Raw genomic sequence first — 25,674 nt, 5'->3', positions numbered from 1 at the left:
AATACTTATGCTATTATAATAATCTAACCAAGACAATTATGAAGTAGAAAGTATTCTATTTCAAGTGACCATATCTAATCTAACATTCACCTACATGGGAAAATAATACCACACTTAAAAGCAGAAAACTAGTGCACAAGGATATGGTATAAACAATGCTGGACTGGAGTCAAGGGATTTAAGTTCAAATTCCAGTTTTGTCACTAGTTATTATGACCTTAAACAAATCACAACCTCTAGGCCTGAGTTTTCTGAACTACAAAATAAAGGGATTGGACCCTGATGATCTCTATGAGCCTCTCTAGTATTTTAAATTGTATGACTATGATTCCAATAGATCATTAATACTTCCTATCTCTGTTCAAGCCATTTGGGTTCTTCATTTATAAGAAACAAAACCTTAGTTCACTTGAGACAGAAAGCTGAATTAAATGCCTGTTGAGATCAATTCAAAATTCAAAATCTAGATTTTAACATCTTAAAGAAAGCTTATCTTTTCAAACTGAAATTCAAAGCCAAAAGTCCTTTTAAAAGAATGCCTAGTTAGAAAGTTAGAAAGCACTTATGGGGAGAAAATTCATTTTTCCGTTTTCCACTTACCATTCTCAGTCACTGCAAGAGTCTGAGCATCCCCACTCCCACAAGAGACATCAATAACCTTCAGTCCTTTAAGTCCAGTTACTAGCATTGGAATTGTCTGATCTTCACTTGAACCTTCAAAAGAAAATGTTCTGGCAAATCAATGAGCAAGTATTTATAAAATGCCTCTTATGTGCTAAGTACTTTAGATACAAATATAAAAGTGAAATAGTCTCTACCCTAAAGGAAATCACATTTCCTTATTATGCTCAAACTAATTTTACCCAAAAAAAGCTATCCTTAAATAATATTATATAAAAATAAAAACATACCATGTCCCAGTCTGCCATAATTTCCTCGACCCCAAGTATATAACTCTCCTTCAGCTGTAATAGCTGCACTATAAGTACTTCCACATGCAATATGCACTACATGTTTCCCAGCTTGCTTTCCTGAGAGAGCAGATATCATCTTAGGTTCTTCTAGAGGCCTAATGAGACATAGAAAGAATAAGAGAACTTCTAAAAATTTAAATATTGTTTAAAGGTATTTAGGAAATGACAGTGTAAAGCATTTGCTGCGAAAGATCACAATTATAACAACTGCAAGTGATACAAAATTACCTTTAAAATTGTTTTATGAAAATATGACAATATTTTTCACAACTATATAACATTCTGAAGATGGGATTAATTCTCCCCTTCTTACTTGTACATTTAATCAACAAAAAGTGAAAACTCCCACTTAATGTTTAAATATGGGGAAGTCCACAAACCACCCACTAAAGGGGTTTGCACCTTCAGAAATGACTAACTGCCCCCTGGGCAGTCCTAAACAAATTTAAAGACTACAATTTGTCCCTGTAAAGTGGAGGAAGGAACAGGAAGTCACGCAAAGAAGGGTCTTTGAAAGTGGCTGCAACTTCCTGTGAGAGAGTCTTCAAGCTCTTTCGAGGCTGGTGGAGGACCTTCTTCTTCAGTGTGGACCTGGGATTCTAGCATTGGTAAGACTGCTCTGGGATCTTCTCCCCTTGGACTTTGGATTGGTGAGTGGAAAAAGCTGACCCTCCTTTCCTGACATCTGGAGAAAATAACATCAGATAGGCCTCCCTCTTGGAGAAGGCTAAATGGGTGAAACCCTTGCTTAAATTACGTCTGGGCCCTTTGGCTGGGACTTCTGGAGCCCTGCCAGAGTAGAGCCCAATTCCAGAGCAAATATTTAGCTTGTTAGGTTAACTGCTTTTCTACCCTACTTCACATTCCTCTCCTTTCACTCTTTCCCTCTATTTTGTAAATAAGACTGATAAAAAGTCATTTTGACTTGAGATATATTAATTTTGGCGACCACATACTCTTATATTTAGTCCAACATTAATTTTAACTCCTACAACATGTCTTTTAACATGTAATTCAAAGAATTAAGCAAATACAAATGTAGTCTCAATTGAGCATTATACTCAGCAAACACTCAAAAAATATTAGAACAAATACTATATTCCTACTCATGAGCGATTTAGTCTTATTTTTTGCAAATAAACTATTTCATAGTTAAGATTAAATACTAAAGATTTTTATTTTTCTGTTGTAGGCTTTTAGGGCTAGATATTCTAATCTGAAAAAGGCTATTTCTTATAAAAAATTGTTTATTGCCTCATAAGAAAACAGTGATAATACATACACCGTATCACCATGGCCTAACCGTCCACCATCTCCACATCCCCAAGAGAAGACCTCTCCAGTGGCTGCCAAAGCCAGGTAATGGTGACCATCAGAATGTGCAGCAATTTTCACAATATTTCTAGAGGCAAGACCCTGAACTAGTTGTGGTCCCTAAACAGGATAAAAATACAAACAAACAAAAAATAGTCATAAGAAGAGAAATCGGTAAAATAACTTAAAGATACAATCCAGTCATACACCATACATCAGCAAAGCCCTCACTTCCTAGGAACCCTTAACGTCCTAAATAAGACTCTTAAGTTCGTTAGTCACAATGCTGCCCAATTTCTGAACAGTGACTTAAGGTTTTCAACTTTATTATGAACATCATCAGATTTAACTTCTAAAATACAGGAACCTTTTTGGCCTTTTGAGAGAAATATATTTTAAAGAGATGTATAAAGTAGTATATAAAAAATCTAGAGGAACAATACATTACATTTCAAGAATATCAATAATGTATTTTTTACATCTTGTTAGTCTGGACTATTTTAAGTCATTTTCTGTCAAAATAATTATTTGCCCTACCAATCCATCTGCATAAGAAGTTAAATATAACAAAGGGAGAAACTAATTACACAGTAAATCTATAAAAAAAGACAAAAAAAGGTGAAAATGAGAAACACATAGACAAATCAGTGACATTGCATGAAAGGGGACTGATGAAATTAAACAAATCAAAATTACTCAAGTTCAGAAAAATGAAGAAATCTAAGAGAATTTCACCTTCATTATGCTGCAAATACAAATCTAGATCAAATATTACAATTTTTAAATTAAAAAAAAAGTTTGGAATGGGGGAAAAGACACCTACCAGTGTATCACTGTTGTAAGCCTGCATGTAAACTCGTCCATTCCGAGATAAAATTAGGAAACGCTTTTCCGCACAGGCAATCTGCGTGATCCCAAGATTTGCGAGTCCCTCACATTGAATTGGGCCAATCACATTAGCATAGTATTTCCATCCTATTAAGCCCCAACCTATGACTTCTTGTAAAGATCCCTGTAAGACAACAAATTCAATTCAATAATCATTTTTAAGCACTGTATATAGGCCAGGCGTAAATATTTTCTGCTTTATTTCTGATGCAATTTTTTTAAATAATGTATTTCTCAGTAACTGCAAAAATATTCTAAAACATTATTCCTATGTAATGAAATATGATAGAAAAGCAATGCTATAATCAAAGCAACTCATGGGAAAACTAAAATAAGCATTACTCCTGAACTCTTATACATGTAGAAGAAAAGAAAGTTATTAATATCATAAGCATCATGATACTGCTAACATTAAAAATCTAAGATACAATTGATACATTCCTTTTGAATGGTATTTATGAGTTGGTTGCCATTATTTGTGCAAAAAGCTGGATGGCTAATCATTCAAGTTCATCCAGATCTTTTCTGGCAGAGAGTTAACAAATGAGGATGGGGGGGAAGAGCAGAGCTTTCTAAGACTATATGTGGAATAAATAGTAAAAAGGAAAGCATTAATGCTTTAAGATTTAAGGTTAATTCCTTAAATTAATTAGCTAGAAACTGGGGCACCCTGAAGAAACAGACATTAAATGGTTCAATGGGCTAGATTTAGACTCAAAGCAATATGGCTTCAAAAGCAAATTTTAAACAATGTTTATACTTAAACTCAAAGTTAATAAAAAGTTGATTCAACTTGGCCATTCAAATGTTAAATGCAATTGGCTTGTCATCTTGCTCTCAGAACATCAAAACATCACTCAGATTATAGAAGTTAGAGACTTAAACTGTGGAAAGTATAACAGATAAATGGCCATTTTATAAAAACAAAAGGATTGATTAAGCTATTCCAATACCAGATCTCAAAATCAACACTAGCAATTCATGTGGTAATAAATAAATGCTTTATCTAGCTACAGTTTTCATTTGTGTGTACATTTGTATGTATACATATATTCTGTTTGTGTGTGTACACACACACACACACACACACACACACACACACACACACACACACACACACACATACTGTTTACTCCATCCCAACATAGCCTCACTCATTTCATAAACCAAAATTTGTCATTTTCCTCATCCTTACAATGGGGATGCTACCTGTGATAACTACCACAAATGATTATCATGAGATTCAAGTTAAATAATACATGAAAACCAATCTGCAAACTACAAGGCCTTCTACAGGTATTAGCTATTATCATTCCCAAGTCAAAGAGAAGAGAAAAAGGAAAGTCCAAAGGTTCTCTCCTCAAGAAGAGGTTAAAAAGTATTCAGGCTGGTTGGGCAGACCAGTAGACCAAAGCAAGGAAGAATATGTATCTAAAAAGGGAGGAGGCATACAGAGGAGGAATGAGCAACTAAAGGGATACTGGCTGAAGTCAGAGTCCAATACCAGAAGGTAAGGAGTTGAAATTCAGCAGAGTCCAAGGCAATTTGCAGCACTAAGCTTCTTGGAGGTAAGTATATATTTTTAAGCCTAGGTAAAAAGTATAAAACACCACCTTCCAGATTTTTCTAAATTAAATTCAGATGGATACCTTCTTGCCTGGGGATTAATACTCAAGAAAATAACCAACTCTAAGAAGTGGCAGGTATTTTTAAGGACTTTCAATATAAGGACAATTCAATTTAAGGACTTTCAATGTAGAAAACAATTTATTCCTATCCTTCAATTAGTCCAATTCTCCAAAAGTTTACTCTTTAAAGTTTATTGTTAAATTCAGAGTTTTCTCAAGTTTGCCAGGTTCAATCAGATGATTATTCTTCAGGAATGGTCAGCAAATGTTGGTTGTCAATAGCATGAGCAATTGATAAGTCTCGGGAAAAAATGGGATAAAGTAGGGAACAGAAGCTTGGCAGTCATTTCCTTATAGGACTTAAGCAGATTAGGGACAGGTATAGTTTCAGATAAGATGAACAAGAAATAATTTCTTTCTCAGAAAAGTAAATAAAAAGACTAATAAATAGGACACTGGCAGTAAACCAGGAAGGGGTTTTTTGTTTCCTCACTTTGAGAAGCAGGAATATATTCATGGTGATCTAGCCTACAACAAATAGTGAAACTGTGGAAGGAGCCTTTAACACAGGAACTAGACATAAATTAATTCCAAGCTGTGACAATGTTTATCCGTATGACCTTGGCAAAGGCACCTCCTCTATACTTATCTACCTATAAAATGGTGAAAACATCACAAAGTTGAGAAAATGCATTTTGCAACTACAACATGCCATGTGGATTATCAACATTTTTAATAATATGTGAAAGTCTTTTAAAAATTTTGTTCATAAGTACCATTTGTCACATTAGATACTAAATTAGTAAAAAGTAAGAGTTTGCAAAAATAGTCAATACTTCCAAATATGTTAAGTTGATAAATTTCCTGTTAATCAAAAATAGTTCAAAAAGTAAATGCTATCATCAGAACAGGAGTGCCACAAGAAAATGTAAAGTTTCATTTTAAATTATTAACCTAAAATATAATGAAGATAATTAGAATTCTTGATATAATAGAAAATAGAGAACTTCATTACAGTAAATACCTTATGAGATGTAGGAGAGCTACATTGAGGAGGCATGCAGGGAGTAGCCAGACGATCTAAATGTGCCATAATCACTACTGCAGTTTGACGCAAATCAATAGCTAATTCATTGTCTTGTGGCAAAGTAAGGTACCTCAGAAAACTTTCATTGGGACTCAGAGGACCAGACAGCATCTAAAGGAAGAAGGGAAAAAATTACATTAAATAAATCATTTCAAAAAAATGTCAAGAATATAAAAATACTAATAATTTACCAACTAATGGATTCAAAAGACAAAACTACTTATCTTAGCCATCCCAAATAGCAATACTAATCATTTGCCTGAATGAACACTAAACAGATTATAAAGATAATTAGTCAAATGTTCAAATTGACCATTATACAATCTGGAAAATTTTTCACATGAAGATATTGCAGATGAGTGGAGGTGTCAAGGCATTTGCATTTTTCATTTCAATTTAAAGAAACTATCATATATTTCCTGTTTTCAAAGTTCAAGTCATAGTTCTCATTTTTCTATAAGTAAAAAGCCCTGTTTAAAGATTATCAAATGTTAACATATAGCAGGACAAGAAACCATAATATAATATGATTACATGTTTTCAATAAAAAGACTCAAAAAATAAAAATAATAATATTTCAAAGATTTTTCACATGAGTTTATAAATTGTATTCTTTTATATCTAATATCAGGGCTAAAATCCAACAATTAAGAAACTAGGCCCTCTCTATAACAATATTATGGAGAGGGAAAAAAGAATAACATTGAATTTTCTAAGCTTAAACATTTTCCAAATAAATCTAAATGGGGAAAAAAGCAAGCACTGAAAAATAAGGACTAATTAGATTTTTGGTTTTGTTATTAGGGGATTTTTTTTGCCTTTTTTTCCTCAAAGCTGAGAAATGAGATGCCACCAATCCAGTCAAAAGCAATATCATTTTTCTTTCAAGTTAGAGCTTTTACAGCCTCTGTGAATATCTCAGATGGTTGTTATATTATCTTTTTTAACTAGGTAACTTAAACTTACCACTGATAGGAGAGGAGATAAAAATGTATCAGTCAATCAACAAGCATTTATTAAGTATATAATATATGTACCAGGCATTATGCTAAGCAATAAAAATATAATTTTGTAAAAATTATATTGTATGTAATTGGATTGTTAAGTAAGCCTGCACTCAAAATGACTTTTCATTCTAATATGAGAGACAAGAAAATATAAGTAATACAAAATAACTATAAAAAGAATAGAAAGTAATTAAATAAAATGAGTTTGGTAGGAGGCATTAACAGTTGAGTCAATCAGAAAAGGTTATTCCCAGAGGGTGGTGTTTAAGCCAAGTCTGAAAGGAAAAAAGAAATTCTATGAGTTGGAAGGAGGAAATGTAGGAAGATGGCAAAAAAAGACTTTAAATAGGGCATCTAGTGTGAGGAATACAGAAAAGTTTGGTTTTGGTGGACTGTAAAGAGTGAGGTAGATAATAATGCACAATGAGGCTGGGGGAAGACAGAATGGGGCTAGACTGTGGAAAGCTATGAGAGCTAAAGAAAAGAGTATATTTGGTCTTAGAAGTGACAGAGGAACCAATGGATTTTACTAAGTAGGGAAATCACATGATCAGATCCAGACTTACAGAAAATAATTTGGCAAAAATATAGAGGACAAACTGCAATAGATAGAACTGAGGGAGGAAAACCAATTAAAAGGTTTAGTTGTTAAGTCATTTCATTTCAGTATCTGACTCTTCATCACTCCATTTTAGAGTTTTCTTAGCAAAGATACTGGAGTGGTTTGCCATTTCCTTCTCCAGCTCATTTTACAAATGAGGAAATTCAGGTAAACATGGTTAAGTGACCTGTCACTTAAATTACACAGCTAGTAAGTGTCTGCAGCCACATCTGAACTTGCAAAGATAAGTTTTCCTAACTCCAAGTCTAGTGCTCTATCTACTTTGTCACCTAACTGCCCCTTAGGGGTTATTTCAATAATTTAAATGAGAGGTCATCAGTGTCTGAATTAATCTGGTGGCTTTGTAAATAGAGAAAAGAAATTGAATGTTGTAGAAATAAAAATACAAAGATTTGGCAACTAACTGAATATGTAGGATTAGGAAGAATAATTAGATTATGAATCTTAGAATCTAAAAAGAATTTCAACAGACAATAGGGGTTTGGAAGAGAGATGATTTGGGGGGGAGCAGGGAAAGAAGAAGAATTCAAAAGTAGGTAGGTCACTCAGTGGATAGAGTCAGGCCTGGAAACAGGAGGTCCTGAGTTCAAATTTGACTTCAAACACTTGCTTCCTGTGTGACCCTGGGCAACTCACTTAACTCCAAATACCCAGTCTTTACAATTCTTTTGCCTTGAAACAGATGCCTACTATCAATTCTAATTTATAAGGTAAGGATTTTCAAAAAAAAGAAAGAGAAGAGAAAAGATAAAAGAGTTCAATTTTAGAGAGACAGAGTTAAAAATGTCTCCAGGACATCCCGTTTAAAATATTCAGCAGGCAATGGGTAATGTGTGGCTGAAGCTCAAAGGAGAGAGAGACTTAATCTGTGCATACAGATTTGTAAATCATCTCATTAAACCCATAAAAATAGCATGGTCAAGAAAGTGTGTTAGAAAAAAAAAAAAGATGACCATTACAGTATTAGAGAATATTCACTATATAAGATGATGTGATATGGATAATGAACCAGCAAAAAAATCTAAGGAGTGATTAAACAAACATTTATATGCCTAGCAACATGTATGTATAGACATATATTTTAGACTTATTAATTCTCCCCTAATGTTTGTTTTTATACAAATACTGCAGCTTAGGGTTGGGTTTTATATATACCTGTGTATATTTGAGAGTATTTTCTGCTATGGATTAAAATCAGAAGTTCATTTAATAATTTTTTAAAAGAAAAAGGATTAATTAAAGGCCATCAGAGTGAGCTGTATTGCTATAGTAAAAACTTTTTTGGTAGACTGTAATAAAGATCTTTATATCTCCCATGACATCTAACATTAAGTGTCTTGTTCACAGTAGGTACTCAATAATATTTTATTAATTGAATATGAGTATACATTAAAGAAATCTATATACTCAATAGGGTAATTTCATGAATTCTGGAATATTCCTACAATTAGTGCAAAAATGATAAAAATCAGGAAGACTATTTCTTCTTATTCTGACCACTGACCATTTTGAAGGAAATCTCAAGTCTATCACCAACCCTGACCACTGCTAAGTGAAGAGGATACAGCCCTGCCTTTAGTCTGGACATTGCCTACAAAGAGAGATAAGCCATCACAAAGCTGAGCCAAGACATAGAACATCTCATCACCTACTGTAATTACTGGATCTGAGAAAGTGATAGTATCTTCTGCTCAAACTAAAACCCTATGTCAAACCAACACATAATTCCTTTTTCTCTGACAGTGAACCAACTGTTGCTCAAGAGAAAGTTCAATGCCACTATCCTCAATTCTAGATTCTCTTGCTCCCCTTTCTTATCACCATTCACACCTTTCCAAACTCCAACCTTAGATTACTCCACGACCTACCACCGCCACTTCTACTCACATGCTGTTGAATGGAGCTACAGAAAGCCATGCCATTGTGCCAACTGGGTTCACTACATATCTATATATTAGCTAATCTCAACTAGGCTTTCACAGCAAGGCAATCCTTTTTATTACTGCTTTTTATTTAATTCTCTGGTCCACTAACCACATCAGATGACCTAAATCTTTTCTTCTCTTCTCAAAATACCCATCTTCCTCTTCTCTCATCGAAAGACCTTGCACCTTTACAAAGCATGTCAAAGCCACTTGCTGTGAGATCCCTCTCTTCTACTTCTCATCTCACTAACACTTGACTTCATGCCCTACTACAGCATTAGTGAAGTATTGGCATGCATGCTGAGCCAGCACTGAGGGAGCTGCTCCATTCCCCCTCTTCCCAGCACCAGAGGACATTTTTGCATGCCCCTCCCCTTATGTCCAGTCACCCAAAGCGAGCACTTCCTCCCTCTGTTCTCTGGGGATATGTGGTGGGGGACTCATAGGCAGCCTCAAGTTGTGGTTTAGGCATGTAACCTCGAAAACATTTGCCATCGTTATGTAGGAATATAGTTAGGGTTAGACTGATTTTTAGGATTAACTGAACTTACTTCCTTGGATTTTGACCAAGCTGGAGGGAGACTTTGACTCTCTGCCTGAATTTCCACCAAGATGAAGGAGGGTTTTGCTATAAGAGATTTTCCCTGGAGAGTCAAGATTTCATGGAGAAATCTTTGACTTCTAGGTAGAGAATTTATTTGAAGGAAACCATTTTTCCCTGAATCCAAAGATCATCTGCCAGTGGTCCATCTGCCAGAATTCCTCTTGGGTTAAGGCAGTGATAGGCAACCTTTTGAGCTTGGTATGTCAAAATTCACCAAAAAAACGAGCATAACTCAGGTGGTGTGTCACTTTGAGAAAAAAACCATAATTTTGCAATATTTATAGTTGAAGTAACAAAAATGTATAATTGTAATATATAACTGTATTTAATAAACCAAAATAGGTGAATTAATATAGGTAGAATTGCCATCTATAGTGCACAGAGTGTCTAAACTACACTAAAGAAAATGTTTCATCCTTGACATGCAGCCCCATACTTCTCTGTATGTAGCCACATGTCATCGAAAATGACTACCTGCATCAGTACTCTGTCCTTCAGCCTTCCAGTCTGAGGGGAGAAGAGGATAAGGGAGGTAATGTCATTCAAGGCTTTTATATCCCTTCAGAACTTGACCACCATTTACCTTCTCAATCTTTTAAGTACTAATTCTATTACCACGTTCTGTGGTCCAGCCAAACTAGCCTCCCTATCATTACTGTCAAACAACACTCCCACTCCTCTTTCCACAATTTTGTGCTATCTATATTTCCAGATGAAAAGGGCTCCCATCTCACTTCTACCTCTTGTATACCATTATTTCCTTAAAACCTCTGTTCAAAGGCCACTCTCTATATAGACTTTTTGATCCCCTTGCTGCCCAACAAAAATTTTAACTTTTATTTTATATAAATTTTGTATTATAATATATAAAATTATTTCCCTAAACAGAATATAAACTCCTTGAGAGCATGAACTGTTCATTTTTGTCACTATATTTCCAGTGCTTAACAGTGTCTTTTATACAGTAAGCACATAATAAATGCTTATTGGTGGATTCGGTTTTCTTAAATGTTTACAATCAGCAGCCCCTATACCATGTACTTTGTATGGAATTTTCATAATCATTAATTCTACTTAAAACATATACTAAGTTAGATCGCAAAAAAATAAGCATTTACAAAACCAAATATCAAGAGGCTAATTCAGCATTTCAATAAATACTTCCTCAAATGAGTGACATGAGTTTCAAATCATACAAAATGAAATAAGTCTTTTGCAACCAGACTTGTTTACTTAACTATCTACTGCAGTCATCTGATGACAGATGCAACATTTATACTGCTGACACCAAGGTTCTTTTACTTTTATGTTTTCATTCATAAATCAAAATGCCAAAAAATGCACTTAACTTACTTACAGGTTCATAAAGTTAGATGGGACTCATAAACACATTTAATTATCTTAAATCACACAAATTAATTATCATTTAGGTACAAAATTGATAATGTTACACTTACCTGAATCTCATCTTCAGAATTAGGCATGTCTTTATTACATATTATACTCTGAAATCTTTGTAATAAAGGGAGAAGTGGTGCACTAGTTCCTTGGGCAGATCGTTCATTATCTGTTTCCCTTGTCCCACTGTCCCACAACTGAAGTAATAACATAATTGCTGATAACATTTGGCTAAAAGAAAAAATATTTAGTCACTAATCCAAGTATCTAAAATATGAATATTTTGAATATTCTATGATGCAAATAAACAAAGATTCATAAAGGTCCTATATTTCAAGAACAACCAGATTACCACCTGAAAACAAATTTTTAATGAAATTCAGAAATGAGCAAAATGTAACTTCACAAAGTACTCTCAGACTTTCTAAAAGGTTCAATGATTAAATTATTAAAATTCATTCATTCTTCAAGGAATTTCTATTCCCTCATAAAGAAACAAAAAGGAAAACATATAAGTTTCTTACATGTCAAAACATGGCAGCTAAAATTGGACTACAGAAACATATTTGGATTTTAAAGGGGCATTTAGAAAGCCTCTTTAATTGCTAATGGTACAACTGCTAATACAAAAGAAAGTGAAACAAAAGGATTCTGGATTATAAATTAAATATTCATCTTCTGATAAATATATGGTTCACTTAAAATCTCATAAGAGATGGCAGATTTCTGCATTCCTCACCTTAGAGTGCCTCTCTGCACAGCCAACTCTAACAATATGGCAAGTGCTAAGTGTTGGTCTTGTAAAGGAATGTTTCCTGGCCCTTTGGTACTCGGAGTTCCATGAACATCACTATTTCAAAAGTAAAATGGATTGAATTAGAAAAATCTTTAGAGAAATAAAAAAGATGATGTGAATATTTATTCGAAATGAGCCCCAAATCACAGCACTAACCTCCCACCCCCAATAAAAAAAATTTACAATGGAGTAAAATTTCTAAAGTTTCTTAATAGTAATTTTACAAAGCAATAGACTTGCTATCAATATTTTTGGAAATATTTAACGAACTTATATTTGATATGTTTTTTCAGATAAGAGTCAAAGCAGTATTTATATGTATATCACTTAGAGATATGTGCTTTTGTTTTTACCAATTACAGGTAACAATAAATTTCCACTCAAGTTTTCCTAAGTTATATGATCGAACTTATCCCCCCCTTCCCTCTGTTCCCTTCACTTTCCCAGTGTTGGCAGGCAATTTGATATGAGTTATACATGTATTGAAAGATATATGTTCTAAAGCAATCTGAATTAACTCTACTTTTAAAAGGAATACTCAAAGTTTCTGAAGCATAAATTCTCTTATAATTTTTATATAAATCAAATACAGGATTTTTAACAAGTTTCTGTGCAAGATATGAATAGAAATATTTAGATTTATTATTTACTTTTAATGAAATATAAAGTTTCCACAATTTCCCTACATTACTGGACAACAATTTCTTGAACTTCTAGGAATCAAAAGGCAAAACTTCTAAGCTTATTCTCATTTATGAGTTGAGAATAATTTCTTAGCCCTTACTTTTTAATGTAATTTATGGGAAATTATTTTTATCATTAAAAATCCTGATGTTTAATCAAATGAAATTTTTAAATCAAGTTCAAAACTAGTTATTTAATTGTATGAAGTACACTTTTTTTTTTTTTTTAACCCTTGTACTTCGGTGTATTGTCTCATAGGTGGAAGATTGGTAAGGGTGGGCAATGGGGGTCAAGTGACTTGCCCAGGGTCACACAGCTGGGAAGTGGCTGAGGCCGGGTTTGAACCTAGGACCTCCTGTCTCTAGGCCTGACTCTCACTTCACTGAGCTACCCAGCTGCCCCTAAAGTACACTTTTATTTATGCTCTATCATAAATACCACTTGGAACATAAAATAATGAGCACACTATCATATATGTGTGTGTAAAATTTTGAGATGTTAAAAAATACCTTAAAACATTTTTCATTTAAATTCAGATGAACACATTTTCCTAATAAAACATTAATTTATATTCCAAAAATAAGCAATCATACATAAAGATTACATCAGTGTTACAAAATTTCATCTTAAGTAAGTCAGACAACTTCATGATCATTTACAAAGATCAATCACTTTGAATTTATAATGGTGATAGGCACAAAACAAGCACTCAAATACTGATTAACTGTGTACCAATATCTTTTTTAAAAGATGGCCTATGGGAATGTTTTTGATCTACCATCATGTAGACAAAATTACAAGTTTTTTAATTCAATTAAAAAATATTTATTAAGTGCCTAATATGTACACAATATTCTGCCAAACAGATGAAAATTTGAAGCTTTGAGAAGAAAAAAGATTTATTTGGGATCACTGGGATAATAATAATGCAATATACAAGAACACTAACCAAAATTATAAATTAGATAATAATTAAGAACTACACCATGAAACATGCAACATAACAACTTGCCAAATATGAAAACTATACTTACCCAGTCACAACAGACCTTAGGAATTTAGTTGCTCTTTCCACAACTTCTAACCATACAGATGACACTGTACTTTCATCAAAAAGAGACGCTTCTGGTAGAGCTCTCAAGGCATCAAGAGACTCTTGTAACAATTCACTACATAGGTCAGCGTCCTCCCCTACAAGAATCAATTCAATTCAACCAACAATATTAAGCATTCAAAAAATATAGGAATATTCTAGTATGTACTACAGAGGATAGAGTTTAAGTAAACATAGACATGGTCCCTGCCCTCATGTAGCATAGTCATGTAAGGGTATGTAATGCATAAATAGAAAAGTATAATTTCAATCATATGGATGCCCAAGAGGAAGGCTCAGAGGTAGAAAAAAGCACAAAGTACATTCTAGAGGTTGGAGAGTAGGCCAATTTGACTAAAGCACAGTTGATATAAAATTGGAAAAATAGGGTGGCACCAAATCGTGGAGCTAGATTATGATATGATAGGTCACATGAGGAATATTAGCATTTCTATTACAGTATAGAAAAGCTATTTTTCTCAATAGAATTTCTGGAAAAAAAATAAATCCCATGAGAGAACTATTAATTTCATATTCCTATATAACTAAATTAGCCTGAGTAAATCAGTTTTTACTTCACTGGTCTGATTAGTTGTTATTCAGAATATGGAATCCACTTTGGAGTTATTAAAGCCAAAAAATAATAGAAATCATCTACACTACTTCAAAATACAAAAGAGAAAACTGAGTTCCAGAAAAGTTAACTATTTGCCTACAATCATACAAATATTTATTAGAAGACTAGCACCCAGGTTTCCTGACTCATGATAAAGTATGCTTTACATGATAGTTTTAGGAGGGAAAAACCATTTTTGAAAACTAAAAAGTGCAGCTCAACTTTACCTGACCGCCAAGCTCTACGTAAGAATGCGAAGGCAAATGAAAGGGCTGCTCTGGATCCAACTCTTGCAAGTCCTTCTACACCTTTTCCAATAGGTCTAGAACTATAACCAAACAAAAGGAAAAGATAAATCTTTTATGTGGTTTTAGAAGTCATAATATTTATATGAAATCAATTTTTTACTTTTAATAATCATTTTAAAATGAGTCTAGTAATTGCAGTTAGAAGGAAAAACAGAAGAAGCGCAATTCCTTATGTCACCCTCCATGAACTCATCACTAGTGGCATCAGTTCAATGTACTCTAAAATCCACAGGCTTATGAAAGGAGTAGGAAAATTCAGGTTCTTTTCATTTCTATTAGGCCATTAATTCATTACAAGTAGTGTCTGATAATTTTATCATCTCAATGAATAGTATCAGATAGTGGACAGAGAGCCAATCTCAGAATGAAGAACTAGATTCAAGTAATACCTTTTATATATAGTAAGATCCTGGGAAATAACTTAACTTCTCAGTCCTAAGCTATTCTTTGAGACTCTAATTTGGAGAGATGTTCAAGAGCATTAGTACAGAAAGTCTCTTCAATGGAAAGTTCCCACTACCACTGTAATGACAGTTCTTGTCAATAACCCTATCCAGTTCACACAGCACAATGCCTTGAATACAGGAAGTACCTAAGAGTATTTTGAATCAATCTGAAGGGTCCTTCCATGGATGTAACTCATGACCTTCTCACAGATCTGTCTACATTCTTTCCTACCCTTGACACTATTATTTCCTTCTCTGCTCTACAATGAAGAATGAGGACAATATTTAGATTTGAAAATTGATTATACATGGTGGAGTAATTCAAAAGTGAACATTAATACTGGAAGTTATCTAGTATTGCATTCTCTCTCCCACCTAAAGAGCCCCAATTTAGGAAGCTACAGGAAGTAAACACTTCAGAATTCTTCTAGTTCTAAGTATATTTGGTATATTCTTCCCTTATGTTAGAATAGGAAATTGAAACAGTCCCTGCCCTCAGGGAGCTTACATTCTAGGGACAGTTAAGTAGTCAGTAGATAAAGAGCCAGGCCTAGAGATAAGAAATCCTAGGTTTAAATCTGGCTTCAAATCTAGGTCCTTTGCCTAGCCATTACTTTTCTGCTTTGGTACGGATTCTAGGACAGATAAAGGCTTTAAAAAAAAAGGAGTTTACATTCTACTGGGGAAATAAAATATGTGACAAAATAAACATGAAGTGTATATATAAGATAATAAAGCAATTTCAAGAAAGAGAAAATAATAACTCAGGTAGGAGGTGGGGGCTAGGGGAGATCAGGAAAGACTTTCTATATAAAATGACCCTTGAACTGCACTTTGAATGAAGCTAGGGACTTTGAAGTTGATGTGAAGAGGGAGTACATTACAGATATGGGGGGTCACCTATACAAAGGCACAGAAGGAGGAGATGAAATGACATAAATGGCAAGTGGTAGGCAAGGCTGTGAATGAAATACCAAAAAAGAAGAGGGTCTATCTGTTCCAAGCTGAGGATTTTGTATTTTATCATAAAATAAATAGAGTAATTTAAAAGATTTTTTTAGTTAGGGAAGGTGATTCAGTCAAATAAATATTAATTTGGCAATTGTGTAGAAGACAGAGTAGAAAGGGAGGAGGCTGGAGTCAGGGAGTCCAAATAAGAGGCAACTGAAATAGTCTAGGCTAGACTGAGCTATGAGGTTTATGTTAGTGGAGAGATAAGGATGGATGCAAAAGATGTTGTAGAAGCCAGATCTATAAGATCCTACCACCACATACTCAAACACCCATCCACCCTACCAAACTCTTCAAAATATTTTTGAGTATCATAATAATTTTCTCAACTAAAATCATGTTTTTGTAGAAACCAAGCAATAGTTTGTCCTATATAACTATAGGAATAATTTTATACTTAGAATATAAATATAGAACACAAATTTAGAATATAATAAAATCAGAAAAGTTCTCACTAATACATATATTACCTTTTTTTGTCCACAGTAGGTAAAGGAATACTGTTGCTTTTCCATTTAACTTTGACATTTTCCTGAAGAACAGTTCTATTCAGTGCAATGAAATATCGTTCTAATATAACCAGCCTCTGCTTTAGCCTCACTGCTGAAAGAGTTGTTGTAGCCGTCTGTGTAGCAAGAGTCTGTTGTTCTTTCACTAGCACATAAAGGCACTCTTTCAACTCATTCACATCTAAGAGAATAATGAGAAAACAACATAACTCAACATCAAGTACATATGGCTTTATAACTAAATGTGATATATGATTTGTTAAAATAACCAATTTAATCTCAGCACAGTTCTAATTCTTCAGATGTGTTTACTTATATCAGGACCTACAGTTTTCATCTATTGTCCCTACTTCAGGACCTAATACAAAAAGTATAAGCCCACTGCCATGCAACAACTCTAAATATTTGAAGATAGCACTTATCTCCACCCATTTTAAGCTGAAAATCCCCTATTCAAATAATGCCCTGCTTTAAATAAGTTATAGTGATGAGTCCTCTAACTATCCTGGATATCTGTCTCTATAGTAACATTGCAACATATTGACATACTAACAACTGGCACCCCGGGCATTGTCTATTTAAAGCAAAATACACAGTTCCATCTTCTCCTTCTTTATATGTACTATATTTCTATTTCAGTCTAAGAAATATTTTTTTTTGGCTATCACATTAAGCTGATTCAAATTAAGATTATAGGACATGAAAATCCCCAGATTTTCTTTAAATGAACTATTGCTTAATCACACTTGGATGTCTACAGCTAAAATTTTAAATTAAGAAAAAGATAATAACAGGATCACTATCATTGTAAAGACACCAGCTAAAGAATAGAATTTTCTTTTGCCTGTTTTATTTTGGAAGTTTTTGCTTTACTCTGTTTATATCAGTATGGAAGAGATATGTAGCAAAATTTTTTTAAGTAATTTTCCAAAGAACTGAAGTTTTCAATATATTCTGTATGGGGTAGGAGACAACTACTGGCTTGTGGATAGATTTTAGAAAATCTTAGGTTTCAAGGCAAGAAATAAAGGCATAAATATTTTTTGGGGTTTTTTTTAAACCCTTAACTTCTGTGTATTGGCTCATAGGTGGAAGAGTGGTAAGGGTGGGCAATGGGGGTCAAGTGACTTACCCAGGGTCACACAGCTGGGAAGTGTCTGAGGCCGGATTTGAACCTAGGACCTCCCGTCTCTGGGCCTGACTCTCAATCCATTGAGCTATCCAGCTGCCCCATATTTTTTGTTCTTAATAATAACATTCTCACATTGATTGCAGTTGAAAAGTGAAATACATAGGGCCAAAGTCACACTGCATTCTCACTTAGAAATATCCCTCACCAGCTCAAAGTTTCCTTTCTGGTTGCCCACCTCCTCCCCAAGCATTGTTACTCAGATTTTTTTCAATACTCTAATTCAATATTTATTAAGGATCTACTTAAAATTATAACCTTTACATTCTTTATAAAATATGAGGTAAAATCTCGAGATAAGAAGGAAGGGAAATGAGTGCTCCCAGGAGGCCAGAAGAAATAATTTTACTCAAATGCTATGAAGAATTGCTAAAGAATCAATAAGCATAGAAAAAGGACTGCCTTGTTGCTGTGAGGGCCCTGATAATTATTAAATGCCTATTAGGTACAAAGAATGTGACTGATGCCTTTCAGAACTACTGAAAAATTCTTACCACAGAGCACATAGAAGCAATATTTTAGGAAACTAAATTAGTGGTATATTGTTGGAGCTGTGGACTAGTTCAATCATCCTGGAAAACAATTCAGTATTAGTAGAGAAATATGACTAAAAAAAGATCATACCATTTGAACAAATGATCCGGATACCCTTTATCTTAACACTAAATTATTTTCTAGGAAACCTCATACATAACAAAATATTTTTGGCAGCAATGTTTTGGGAAACATGAAACCAGAAACAAAATGGATACCCATTGATAGAGGAATATTTGAAAAAGTGTGCTATGCTAATACATAATGAAATTTCATTCCAATATAAAAATAATAAATATGAGGAATTCAGATGAATTGGAAAGACATATGAATTACTGCAGCTAAATGTACAGAATCAAGAAAAAAAAATGACCACAATAACATAAGGGAAATAACCACCAAAAAATATTAAAATTTAACCAATCTTAACTCCAAAAGGACTTATGAAAAATATTCCCCCTTTTCTCAGTTAAGTTTTCAAAATCTTTTTTGGGTCATTAACTCATCCCCACTCTTACCCCTCTTTGGTAATCTGTGAAACCTTTGAATCTTTTCGAAGAATAATGTTTTTAAACATTATTAAAGCACAAAATAACATAGGTAAAGGGGGTTAAGTGATTCACCCAGCTAGGGAAGTATCTGAGGCCACTGAACCCAGGACTTCCCATCTCTAGGCCTGGTTCTTAATCCACTTGCTGCCCCACAGAATGTTCTTTAGTGACTATTAAAGATAGTATAGTTAAGAAAAGATATCCAAGTGATGGAAATAAACACCTCACAATGGCTTGGAAATTCACCTGATTTAGACTCCATCAAAAAGTCATGGGCTAAGAGATCAGAGATGTGAGAAAAGGATATACAATAAAAAAAAAATTTTATGGCTTAATTTTAGTGGCATAACATTGGAAACTGGGGGATGTCCATCACTTGGGGAATGGATGAACAAGTTGTATATGGTTGTAATAGAATACTATTGTACTATAAGAAATGATGAACAGGATGAGTTCAGAAAAACCTGGAAAGTGGCAAAATTGGGACACTAGTAACACTGCTGGGGGTGTTGTGAATTAATCCAACCATTCTGAAGGACAATTTGTACAATGCGCAAAGGGCTTTAAAAGACTGTTTGCCCTTTGATCCAGCCATACCACTCCTGGGTTTGTACCCAAAAAAAAAGATAATAAGGGAAAAGACATATAAAAATATTTATAGCCACACTCTTTGTGGTGGAAAAAAATTGGAAAATGGTGGGGGTGTCCCTCAATTGGGGAATGGCTGAATAAATTGTGGTATCTGATGGTGATGGAATACTATTATGCTAAAAAGAATAATGAACTGAAGGAATTCTATGTGAACTAGAACAACCTCCAGGAATTGATGCAGAGCGAAAGGAGCAGAACCAGGAGAACACTGTACACAAAGACTAATACACTGTGGCACAATCTACTGTAATGGACTTTTCTACTAGTAACAATGCAGTGATACATGACAATCCAGAGGAACTTCTGAGAAAGAATGCTATTCACATTCAGAGAAAGAACTGTGGGAGTAGAAATGCAGAAGAACATATGATAGATCATGTGGTTCGATGGGGATATGATTGGGGTATTGGAATTAAAAGATCACTCTACTGCAAATATGAATAATATATAAATAGGTTTTGAACAATGATACATGTATAACCCAGTAATTGCTTGTCAGCTCCAGGAGGGAACAGGGAAGAGGAGTGGGAAAAATCATGATTCCATGGAAAAATACTCTAAATAAATAAATTATAAACAAACAAACCAAAAAAAAAAAAAACTGGAAAGATTTCTAAGAACTGATGCAAACTGAAATAACCAGAACCAGGAGAATGATGTATACAGTAACAGAAATATTATACAATGATCAACTGAAAATGCTTAAACCATTATCAGTATAGCAAGTTTCCAAGATAACCCAAAGGGACTCATGATAAAAAATGCTATCCACAGCCAAAGAAGGAATTGTTAGAGTCTGAGTACAGATCAAAATATACTACCTTCCACTTTATTTCCTTTATGAGTTTTTTATATTTATCCTACTCCTAATTGGGAAATGGCTAAACAAACTGCACCAGATATAGAATATTATGGTGTCAGAGAAAATTATAAAATATATTCAGAGGACCTGGGAAAATCTCTATTAACTAATGTAGATTAAAGTAAGCAAAACTAAAGGAACAATTTACACTACAATATTATAGAGAAAACTCTGGAAGACTTTAAAATTATAGTCAATAAAACTGACAAACCACTAGTCTGAAAGAATATAAAACATGTCATTCATCCCTTAACAGAGAGGTGATGATATTAAAATAAAGTTAAAGAAAGATATTTTCAGACATAAGTCAAAGTGAAATTTTGGTTTGCTACACTATGTCCATCTATGAATTAAGGGCTTTATTTTTCAGGATTTTTTTTTAATTTGCTCAGTGGAAGAGGGAAGAGTAAATGCAAATGGAGATATATTGCATTTTAAAAGATGCAAGAAGTTTTTAAATCATATTTGTCAACAATGTAATTGTTTTCTTTGGTCCTAAGGACTTTGCAAAATGATATTCAGCACCTAATCTAAAAACTGGCAATGAAGTGGACTTTGTTTTTTGGTAACCATAAAAGTCCCACAATTTGTTTGGGTAATAATAGATTAAAACTGTATACATCAGTAGAGATTAAATGTAATTTCTTCCATTTTCTAATATTTAATAGATAAATTTCATCTTTTATTAAAATGCCAATTCTATTAGAAGCTACCTATAAAGAAGTAAAGGGTACCAGTTTCTAAAGGCTACCAGAGAGTAGCAACTAGAAATTAAAAATAGGACTTCAAAAATAACAACCATATAACTAAATGGCCAGCCAGCTTACAGTCATGTGCTATCACACTTGATACTAGTTTTAATTCTAATACCTAATTTCATATATTATTTTATTATGATTTTTTCAATTTGTAAGAACCCACTTTTTCATGTAACAGAGAAATGAAAAATTTACCTCAGAAGGGGATCAAACAAAAGATTATTTATATAGCTCCATTAGGGAGAACCGCATTTTAGCAACTACAAAACAGTAAAGTGTTCATGATGAAAACAATCATTAAAATAAAAATGCCAAAATTAACTCCATTAAAGAAAATATTTCATGGATAAAACGTAACCAAACTGCTATTAAGAAAAAGGAAACATGAAATAACAGCAAAGATTAAGAATCGTATGGATACAATTGTTCATCTTTCACTTAAACAAAGCAAATTACAATCAAATTTCCCTGGTGTTAATGGAAGGAAAAGAAATTAACTAATGTAATACTACTAATACTATTAAATACAATGTTTAATAACCAAGTGTTTCTTTTTAAAATGTAATTTTTTTTACTATATAAATGAGTATGTTTGGTACTGGATGGCAGTATCTACTGTATTTACATCCCAAATATTTTCCCATGCAATCCTGCTTATACTATTCATCCTCCTTTTTTCTTATAAATTTACACAAAGAAATTTTTAATAGAATCCTGAGGAAAAATTTTACAATTACCAAAAATTCTAACATGCCCAGGTTGCAACTAATGAGCTTTTACCAGGATTTTTCATATAGAAGTGAAAAGTAAACTGAGAAGATATTCAAGTAAATAGAATGAGAATCTGGAATACTATCTAAGAATATAATTCTAGAATATGTTCCCCCAAAATCCTATACTAATGTCTGATAGCCTGAAAGTGATTCTGGGTTGCTGAAGCCCATGCCAGGGGAATGCAAGTTCTTTTAAGGTCCACTATGATGGTCATAAATATTGTCCCAGTCACAAATATCTTCTTTATAAAGACCAATCTTGCTAATTACAGAGAGAATCATTATCAGTAAACTATTATTCCAGTACATAAACAATAATACAAAATGGCCCTCACTCATGTTAAATTTTCCTTCCCCTTTAGCTAAACTTTTTAGAACACTGTATTATAATGACAGTACTAAAATTCTGGTCATTCATTACATAGGTTAAAAAACAATGGAATGCCACAGACAAGGTTCAGCATAGAAAATATTTTAAATACAAACCTATCTCACTCTTCTGCTCAATAAATTATTTCAGTGAGAGAATGTACTGCTCTTCCCCTTCAATCTGTTGTCTTCTAAAAAAGTATTCAATTCATCTCTTTTCCTATGTCTATGTCTCACAATCAATAAAATAATTTTTCCTTTTTTCTCATCCTTAACTAATATGCATTTTTATTATTGTTCAATTTCCTTCCTCTCGCTCTCTATTTAGCTCCTTATAATCTGCTTTCCAAATTTTCATTTCAATATAAAAATGCTCTCTCCAAAGTTATCAATGATCTTTTAATTGCCAAAGTGAATTGCATTTTCTTCATCATCATTCTCCTCAACCTCTCTGCAGCCTTGACACTTGATCACTCTCTCCTCAATACTCTTCTCTGCAGGTTTTCTGGACACTACCCTCCCCTGGTTTTCCTCCTAGCTCCTCAATATCCATTGCTGGATCCTCATCCAGTTCACACTCTAACTTAGGAATCACATAGGTTCTGTCTTAGACTCTCTTCTCTTCTTCATCTAAACTACTTCACATGGAGATATCATCAGCTCCCAAAGATTTAATTACCAAATCTATGCTGATAATTCTCAAATCTACCTTCCTGCTTCATTATCTCTGTTGATCTCCAACCTCACAACTCTAGCTCCCTTTAAGACACCTCAATCTGGATATTCAGTAAATATCCTAAACTCAAGATGTCCAAAACTGAACTCAAGTATTTTCCCCCCAAAATCCTCACACCCTCCTACCTTCCCTATTATCATCAAGGACAATCTTCTTTTCAGTAGATGTCATCTTCATCTTCCCTCACCCTGTTATATTCAAACTGTTACAAAGGACTTTCAATTTCACCTTTGCAACATCTCTTAAATACACCCTCTCTCCACTGATTCTGCCACTACCTGCATACAGGAAGATCAAGTTGACCAGATTAAGATGCAATAGGATGTTGGTTTGGTCCTAAGCTCTGCATCAAAACTCCCTTTGCTCATGTACATAGAGCAAGAATGATTTAGAATAATTAGGAATGCCAAGAACAGGAGCCAGTAATATTGCTTCTTTTAATTTCATAATTGCTTGTACATGCTCTGGTTTGAGCTTCAGTGGATCTTTTTCAGTGTCTTTTGTTAAAGCAGTCAGTGATTTTGTAAGTTCACCATAATTAGGTATTCATTGTCTGCAAAATCCTGTGGTTCCTAAGATGGCTCTGAATTGCCTTTTAGTCTTAGGAGCACTCAGCTTTTGTCTGCTACTCTCCTTTGGGAAATGCTTCTGGACCCCTCAGAGAGCACAAACCCTAAATATTCTATGCGAGAACAACACCATTGTAATTTAGTTTTTGATATTTTGTGTCCCCTCTTGTAGAGCTCACACAGAAAACATTTACTCTCATGTAAGCATAGTTTTGCAGATGGTGATGCCAAAAGTAGAACATCTACAAAGTGAATAAGATTACTGTCCTCAAATTGAATATTTTTCAAATCTTTATTTAAGATTTGTGAAAACAATGAAGGACTTTCACAGAATCCCAGTGGCAAACAGGGACATGAATATTAAATGCAGAATATAAATCAACCACAGTAAAATATTTTGCATGACTTGGGATAGATGAAATGATGGTAGCATGACTTGGTACAACTGGGTAAGATTTTACCACATGGTCATTGACAGTTCTTAAATCTTGAAAGAATCTATAGACTTTTTGTCCTTCAGCATCTAGCTTTACTGGTTTTTTAACCAGTAAAATTGGGGTGTTATATTCAGAGATGCATGGTACTATTATGCCTTGCTGCAATAATGAATTTATTATCGGGGTGATCTGTGGGAAGCCAATAAGAGAATAGATAAAAATCTGAGACTCCTCTTTTGACCCCTTTTGTGATCCTTATGATTTCTTATTGAAAAGTATTGTGGCCTTATTGAAAAGCTTTAAGTTCCTATCAAACCTGAATTTAAAGAGTTAACACTGTTAACACAGCAAGGAATGCTGCTGCCTGGTATAGCCAAGGCCAAAATCAGAGGGGGCAATTCGACCCTGAGAGGGATACTCCCCAACTTGGCTTCCTGATAAGAACCTAGTCAAAATTCAGCCTTGGCCTTGGTCTATTCTGAAGCCAATGTTTTGTGTTTTGATGTGACATAATTTGTAACTTCTGCGCATCTGCAAAGTTTCGGGGGGGAGGGGCGGTTCTTTTGTGTGAAATGAGTCTTGAAATATATATAATAAACTCCATGCTCCTAGAGCCAGAGCTGGAAGCATGAGGTAAAAGACAACTACCTTGTCCAGTCCTTATTTCCTTATCAACTAAACTGTCCTTATCAGATTATCAGAGATGATAAAGAGATCTCAACAGTGATCCCATCAATGGCCTCTTTGCTAAGTGGGTATTGTGGAATGCATGGTGGTGGACCTCCTTTAGTTAGCACTTTAACATGGGTTGCTGATTTTAATAAACCTACATCTGTCGAATCTGTAACACATAAGCCTTTTGGAATGTCATCTGTTATTTGGTAGATGTTATTCCCTTCCCCCTCTGATTCTATTGTATCCACGAATAATACAGGGAAAAGGTTAAGGGATTCTTCAGGGAGTTTCAAAGAAATATCTCCAGTTGGTGTACATACTATAGTTATTCTCAAATTACAAAGAAGATCCCTACCCACTAGATTCATTGGGGAAGTTAGTTAGCATTAAAAGAAAAGAGTGTTCTACATTTAGCGGTCCAAGAGAAACCATTTCTTGGTTCTAATTTATTTACTCTTTGTGGTTTTCAATCACACCCACAACTTCCATTGAATCCACTGCTTTGCATTCTTCAGGGGATTTTTGTAACACAGATTTGGCAGCACCTGTGTCCAAGAGACAATCATAAATTTCTTTTCCTATTTTTAGAGTGCATGGGGTTCTGTGCTATTTTCTGGAGAATGGACAGGTATTACAGGAGCTAACACACTAGGATCAGGA

At 34.0% G+C, this 25,674-nt stretch overlaps 1 protein-coding gene across 1 annotated transcript in view; it reads right to left on the bottom strand.

Annotated features, from left to right (window-relative positions):
* The window catches only part of HERC2 (HECT and RLD domain containing E3 ubiquitin protein ligase 2), a 243,202-nt gene that overhangs the window by 151,881 nt on the left and 65,647 nt on the right, over positions 1 to 25,674 (bottom strand). The window contains exons 5-14 of the mRNA XM_044669288.1: positions 16,872 to 17,091; positions 14,864 to 14,964; positions 13,962 to 14,118; positions 12,187 to 12,297; positions 11,507 to 11,678; positions 5,829 to 6,002; positions 3,112 to 3,300; positions 2,257 to 2,408; positions 912 to 1,069; positions 601 to 714 (exon numbers count right to left, since the gene is read on the bottom strand). Coding sequence (XP_044525223.1) covers positions 601 to 714; positions 912 to 1,069; positions 2,257 to 2,408; positions 3,112 to 3,300; positions 5,829 to 6,002; positions 11,507 to 11,678; positions 12,187 to 12,297; positions 13,962 to 14,118; positions 14,864 to 14,964; positions 16,872 to 17,091 — 1,548 coding nt within the window. The remainder of the gene's footprint in view (positions 1 to 600; positions 715 to 911; positions 1,070 to 2,256; positions 2,409 to 3,111; positions 3,301 to 5,828; positions 6,003 to 11,506; positions 11,679 to 12,186; positions 12,298 to 13,961; positions 14,119 to 14,863; positions 14,965 to 16,871; positions 17,092 to 25,674) is intronic.

The sequence above is a fragment of the Gracilinanus agilis genome, chromosome 3, assembly GCF_016433145.1.
Source record: "Gracilinanus agilis isolate LMUSP501 chromosome 3, AgileGrace, whole genome shotgun sequence".
In the NCBI taxonomy this organism is placed as follows: Eukaryota; Metazoa; Chordata; class Mammalia; order Didelphimorphia; family Didelphidae; genus Gracilinanus; species Gracilinanus agilis.
This window is presented reverse-complemented; position numbering and strand designations above follow the sequence as displayed.